General features: G+C 51.5%; 1 protein-coding gene across 1 annotated transcript in view; it reads left to right on the forward strand.

Annotated features, from left to right (window-relative positions):
• The window catches only part of SDK2 (sidekick cell adhesion molecule 2), a 119,122-nt gene that overhangs the window by 48,422 nt on the left and 63,959 nt on the right, over nucleotides 1–6,741 (forward strand). The window contains 4 exon segments of the mRNA XM_008576085.1: nucleotides 1,145–1,321; nucleotides 1,727–1,863; nucleotides 2,493–2,640; nucleotides 5,124–5,264. Of these exon segments, the coding sequence (XP_008574307.1) occupies nucleotides 1,145–1,321; nucleotides 1,727–1,863; nucleotides 2,493–2,640; nucleotides 5,124–5,264 (603 nt within the window).

Consider the following 6,741-nt stretch of genomic DNA (forward strand, 5'->3'; position numbering starts at 1 on the left):
CATACTCCTTACAGCAACCCTGTGAGGTGGGTGGTATTAGTTTCCTTGTGTTGCAGGTGAGGAAACTAAGACATGGCAAGTTTAAATAAACTTACCCAAAATCAAGCTAATTGACAGTGGTAGAATCTGAGCTGGGAGTTTGACCACAGGAGAAAATAGCACTGTGGTAGAAGAGTCTGGAAAATATACACTCAAGTATTAATCGGGGTTCCCTGTTATTGGAAAACTTTTGAGTTTTCTCTTCCTTTTTCCTTTATTTACTTTCTTTTTCCTTATCTATATTTCCTACTTTTCTGTTTCTTCTACTTTTTAAATTTAGGTAAAAAAAAAAAAAATGTTACAGACCCACTCTCCCAACAATCTTACATTCTCTAAACCCAGATAGTTCTAGGAGCCCATGGCGCAGACTCACCACCCTGTCCACTGGTTGACTGGGGACATTTGCAATGCATCTCAGGTGCCACCTGGCCCTCATGCTGAGAACCAAGGCCAGCCTTCTCTGGGGGGATAGCATGGCATGTCCCACCCGGAGCTGGCACTCCAAGTGTTGGTGACAGTGATAATGGTTGTATCTCCTCAGAACAATTCCAGAGAAGAGATTTCTTATTGTCAGACACCAATATGCATGTAATTTCTCAAGTCCCCCTTTGTACTGACTGACCAGAGCGGAAGTGAATTTTTTGGACACTAAAGTCAATTTGTCACAGTGATGCATTGATCTAAAGATTCCCTTCATAAAACTAATTCCAAAATGTAGTCTGTGCAGAAACTTTAATTCTTTTTCCAGCTGTAATCTTTCAGTATCTTTGGAAGAATACCTTTGCTGGAGCTCTTATGTGTTGGCTGTTTTGCAGTGGCTTCTGGCCAAAAGCAGCAATGCTGTGACCCAACCTGAAACAAAGATGCAAATGACCTATCATGACTTGATGTGTTAACCCTCCTGGAGGTGGTACCCTACCCACAGGAATGATGGGCTTCCACAATCCTCATCCCCAATCCCAGTTCCCTGCCCGACCAGGACTAGCCCCAGAGGAACTACCCTCTGCCCGCCTTTGGAGCTCTCTTCCTAGGACAAGGTTTGGGTGAGCCCACCTCCAGGAACCTTTCCTATCTCTCCTCACTTAGTGCTGCTTCTTACTCTCAGGTATGTCTGGGAGAAGGATGGGGCTACCCTGGGCATGGAGAGCAATCCCCGTACCCGCCTGGACAAAAACGGCTCCCTGCACATCTCGCAGACGTGGTCAGGGGACATTGGCACATACACCTGCCGGGTACTCTCAGCTGGAGGCAATGACTCTCGCAGTGCCCACCTGCGAGTCAGGTAAGGGTAGCCCTCCCAGGCCCAGGACAAAGGAGGTGCAGGTACCAACAGCAAAGGAAAGGCTCAGAGCACCCAATTCCCTTTTGCCAGGTCACCAGGCCACGTGTGACCTGGGCCCACCTGCCTTCTCTCAGGACACATCCTAAGCATCCTTCCCGGCCTTTCCCTCAGCTCAGGCCCCTTGTCAAGAGCAGGGGAGGGGTATGGGGTTCTGAGGATGGCTTTAGACAGATGAGCTCCAATTTCAGAGAGAAGGATCTCCAGGTAGATGGCCCGAAGGCCAAGTTGTATGTCAAAGCACAAGGTATCATAGAAAGGCAGGCCCCCCAACCTGAGTCATTGGTGTCCCTGTCACCTGACTGCAGACCATGCAGGGTGGCTCCAGCACACATCTCTCTCCTCCAGGCAACTGCCCCATGCCCCCGAGCACCCGGTGGCAACTCTGAGCTCCGTGGAGAGGCGAGCCATCAACCTGACGTGGGCCAAGCCCTTTGACGGCAACAGCCCCCTCATCCGCTACGTCCTGGAGATGTCGGAGAACAGTAAGGTTCCCACCATCCCCCTCCTGCACCCCCTGGTGTGGCCTGGGCAAGGGGCATGGGCTGGAAGCTCAGACTGGGGGGGTGTCAGCCCTGGGCTGGAGTCCCAGCATCCCCACTTCCGAGCTCTGGGCCTTTGAGCAAATCCTTCCCTCTGGCTGGCGCAGCTTCCTCATCTGAAAAAGGAGCACTGGCATCTCCCCGTCAGGCCATTGTGATGACTGAGTGTGACCGTAATGCAGAGAGGTGCTTAATGCGGCCTGGCATAGGGAAGGTTCAAAGGTGGTGGCTGTCATTTTTATTTTTATTTTTCTCCAAGTTCCCAAGCTGTGAACTCCAGAATGAGCAGGTGTCACCTGAATGGTGTTTTCAGTACGGTTTGCCTAGAGCTCATCAATTTGAGAAGGAAGAAAGACGAAGTCATCTCAGTTCCATGAGCCCTCTCTGTCTCCTGCACCCTCCAGCTCCCTGGGGTCACGCAGGCTAATGGGACCTAGAAAAATGACATAGCAGTCCTCTGCTGGACCAAGTAGGGAGGCTCTCTTCTGCCAGTCCCTTCTGGGAATAGGGGTAAGAAGCAAGTCCCATCCCCCCCAAATGCCCACTTCTGCCCCTATCTTCTGTCCCTGCAGATGCCCCCTGGACCATACTCCTGGCCAGTGTGGACCCTGAAGCTACCTCGGTGACGGTCAAGGGGTTGGTCCCCTCACGTTCCTACCAGTTCCGTCTCTGTGCTGTCAACGACGTGGGGAAAGGACAGTTCAGCAAGGACACGGAGAGGTGAGGGAAGCAGGCGGTGTCCAGGGTGCATCTCCGTGACTCCAAAGAGGGGCAGGGGTGGGGGCGCTATGGGGGACTGCCCACGGCCAAGCCAACATGGCGAGTCCTGGCTCGGCTTCCCCCCNCTCCAGCTCCCTGGGGTCACGCAGGCTAATGGGACCTAGAAAAATGACATAGCAGTCCTCTACTGGACCAAGTAGGGAGGCTCTCTTCTGCCAGTCCCTTCTGGGAATAGGGGTAAGAAGCAAGTCCCATCCCCCCCCAAATGCCCACTTCTGCCCCTATCTTCTGTCCCTGCAGATGCCCCCTGGACCATACTCCTGGCCAGTGTGGACCCTGAATCTACCTCGGTGATGGTCAAGGGGTTGGTCCCCGCACGCTCCTACCAGTTCCGTCTCTGTGCTGTCAACGACGTGGGGAAAGGACAGTTCAGCAAGGACACGGAGAGGTGAGAGAAGCAGGCGGTGTCCAGGGTGCATCTCCGTGACTCCAAAGAGGGGCAGGGGTGGGGGCGCTATGGGGGGCTGCCCACAGCCAAGCCAACACGGCGAGTCCTGGCTCGGCTTCCCCCTGCCCTGCAGGCTCCAGTCTCTGCCTCTGGGGAATGGGGGCAAAAGTATCTCAGGGATATGGTAAGGATTGAATGAGACCATGTGAGCAGAGCACTGTGCGCGGGGCAGGGCCCATGGTAAGCACTAACCCAAGGCAGTCGTCCTATAACTGTGANGAGTCCTGGCTCGGCTTCCCCCTGCCCTGCAGGCTCCAGTCTCTGCCTCTGGGGAATGGGGCAAAAGTATCTCAGGGATATGGTAAGGATTGAATGAGACCATGTGAGCAGAGCGCTGTGCGCGGGGCAGGGCCCATGGTAAGCACTAACCCAAGGCAGTCGTCCTATAACTGTGAGCTGAGATCAAAGACCTCCCTCCTTCTGCTCCACGTCCCCACGGGCTGCGATGGTCATTCAGCAGACACAAAGTTCCCAAGGGAGATGGGACCTTTGCAGACCTCCATGTCCAATGCCTTGTGTGATGCCAGGCCCTGATAGGGGTCCAGCAACGCTTTTCTAAAATGATGGAAATGGAATAAAACAGCAGGTAGTCCATATCAAAGCATCACGCAGTAAAACCCATGTACATAGAAGGCAAATTCTACAACCCCGTCGAACAAGCAGCCACTTCTAGGAAAGGTGACATCATGCGAGAGGTCAGAAAGACCATGATACGAATCTTATGCAACTAAGCTGAGTGCTTGGCTCTTTAAAACACGCCCTTAGGTGCATACAGAGAGACCACTAAATCGATCGTTGTGGTTTTGCCACCGTTCCAGTAGGCTTCAGTGTCTGGCTTTCACCAGGGTGACACTCCTGGGGTCAAGATACCCTAACAGAAGGGAGTAGTGACAGGTGACAGCCAGCATGGAGAGCAGCTACAGGAGAATTTCTTTACTCACTGTTTATTGAGTACCTACTATGTGCCAGCCATGTTTGGACCACTGGGGGTGGTACAGGGAACAAAGAGACTCAGCCCCAGCCCTTCTGGAGCTGCAAAATTCCAACAGAGAGGCTTCAATGTGTAGGGGAACCCACCGTACACCACTCCTGCCCCGCAGCTCCACTGTTTAACACTGATTCATCTTCCTGATGAATCTTCATACTAATGGCCCTGAGTCGCCAAGAAGAAGGTTAAATCATCCTTACTTCAGCCTTTACAAAAACACGGGGGTGCACAGTATGCTTTGGAAAGCTATCCATCAGAAAGCAAAAACATAAAAATAAACAAAAGGGAAAGATATCCATCAAAAATAATTAACTTTTGTTTTTAATGGATATGTGTCAGAGATGTGAAAAATACACTCAGGTTGAAAAATCCACTTAGTGGAACACTGTGTTCCCTAGCAATGCCAGAGAAAGAAATGTGGTAGCACTTGGCTTCGGGAGGTGGCACGGGTGCCCTGGGCTCTCACCCACACGTCATGCCCACCCCACCCCAGCGTGGGGCTCAGCTGGTCAGTAAAGGAGGCCCAGTTAAGGTGCACCAGCCTCTGGCAACTGGGGAATGCCTATTTAACACTCCCCCTTCTAAAATACTTGAACACTCCTGACTTCATCAGCAGCCTCTCAGACAAATGGGAAACTGAGGCCCATGTCCCTCAACTGCACCAAAAATATACATGTTTAGTGTTTCATAGTGTCTTTAAAAGACTCATATGAGCTGGCTGGTTAGCTCAGCTGGGAGAGCGTGGTGCTGATAAAAATACTCGTATGTTTCTTGTGTCACTTAAGCCTCAACCAGTCCTGTAAGGCAGGCCAGTGGTGCTTCATTAGAGTTCTTTTACAGAGAGGTTAAGTGATCTGGCCAAAAGCACACAGCAATTATGCAGATCATCCAGGGATAGAGCAGAGCAGGCTTTGGCCTCCTTCTATCCCGTTAAACCCCTGGGACTGAGTGGGAAGGCTTACCCTCTCTTGGTGTTTTCCGGTCCAGGGTCTCTCTCCCTGAGGAGCCCCCCACAGCCCCTCCACAGAATGTCATTGCCAGTGGCCGGACCAACCAGTCCATCATGATCCAGTGGCAGCCGCCACCCGAGAGCCACCAGAATGGCCTCCTCAAGGGCTACATCATCAGGTAGGTGTCCAACCTGGGGACTGGAGGGGCAGCCCAAACAGCAGGGGAAAGGGATGGGGGAAGACCGGGAGTGGGTTGGACAGCAGTGCAAATGACAGGCTCTTCTCCACTGGGAAGAACCAGGCGACAGGAAATGCCTGCCCTGGGGTAGGAAGGGTCTGAGTTAAACATCTAGAAGAGCTTCTGGCAGCGAGAGCCTTGGTAGCCAGGGAGAATGATTGAGAGAGGAGACGCATAACTTCTCCTGAGGGTTGTATGGGAGGCCACACCTGTGTATGTCAGGGCTGGCATTGGAATAGACCCACAGGGAGACAGGAACAAAGGCTCCTGGAGGGTTCAGCCACCTGGGAAACTGAGACTAGTCCATCACAGGCCAGATTTCTCTCAAGATGGGCCATGAGTGGAGAAACTAACAGGCCTAGAATTGGTTGAAAAGTCAAAGTCCTTTCTTTAGTCCTTACTCGAAAGTGAAGCCCAGTTATATAGACTTTCATTTTTATATTCAACTGCGGACTACTTTCCTAGTAACCTCAAAGAGAGTTATTAAGGGTTACTAAAATGTGGTATTCGTAAATTAAAATTAGCATGTCATTGGAAGTTACTGAGAACTCTCGTCAGTATTATGAATTCTGGCTGGTTGCAACGTGCCAGGCAATGTCACGTGTCTTGCTGCTGCACACGTGAGCCCTCGGAGCTGGGGTTCCCCAAGTTTGGAAGCCACCATTGTTGGTTTGGCTGCTCCTTGACCAGTTAATTTTATTGTGGGTTTTTGGTTAATCCTAAAGGGCGACGGTTCTCTAAATGTGGTCCCTGGACCAATTGCCTCAGCGTCATCTGAGAACTGATCAGAAATACACATTCTCAAGTCCCATCAAGACCTACTGAGCCAGAAACTTTAGGAAGGTCCCAGCAATCTGTGCTTTTAAAAGTCTTTCAGGTGGTTTTCGTGCATGCTAAGATTTACAGAACCACTGCTATAAAGTATTATAATGCATCAAAATACTTTGGGGCCTCTAATTTTGCAATAATTAGGCTCTAAGGTTGTATACTTTGTGGTTCTCCTATGAGCTACCAAACCCCCAAAATTTGCTCATACAGATCCTACTTGTTTATTTTCATGAGTTCTTTTTCATGCTGGAGGTAGAAAAGAGTAACGTAGGTGTTCTCACTCCGCCTAAGTGAGTGCTGTCAAAAGAGGGAGACACTGTCCTGGAGGGGGAAAAAAAGTGAGCACAACCCCCTAAAGGCTGAGGTGTGACATCATCTCCAGGAATCGTCAGCGTCCCTGGTTAGCTATCCACCATGTCCTTATCCCCCATCAAAAAGAACCATCTGGGGCCAGCCCCGTGGCGCACTCGGGAGTGTGCGGCGCTTGAGAGCGCAGCGGCGCTCCCGCCGCGGGTTTGGATCTTATACAGGGATGGCCAGTGTGCTCACTGGCTGAGCGCGGTGCGGGCGACACCAAGCCAAGGGTTGC

The sequence above is a fragment of the Galeopterus variegatus genome, unplaced genomic scaffold (genome assembly GCF_000696425.1).
Source record: "Galeopterus variegatus unplaced genomic scaffold, G_variegatus-3.0.2 Scaffold1283, whole genome shotgun sequence".
In the NCBI taxonomy this organism is placed as follows: domain Eukaryota; kingdom Metazoa; phylum Chordata; class Mammalia; order Dermoptera; family Cynocephalidae; genus Galeopterus; species Galeopterus variegatus.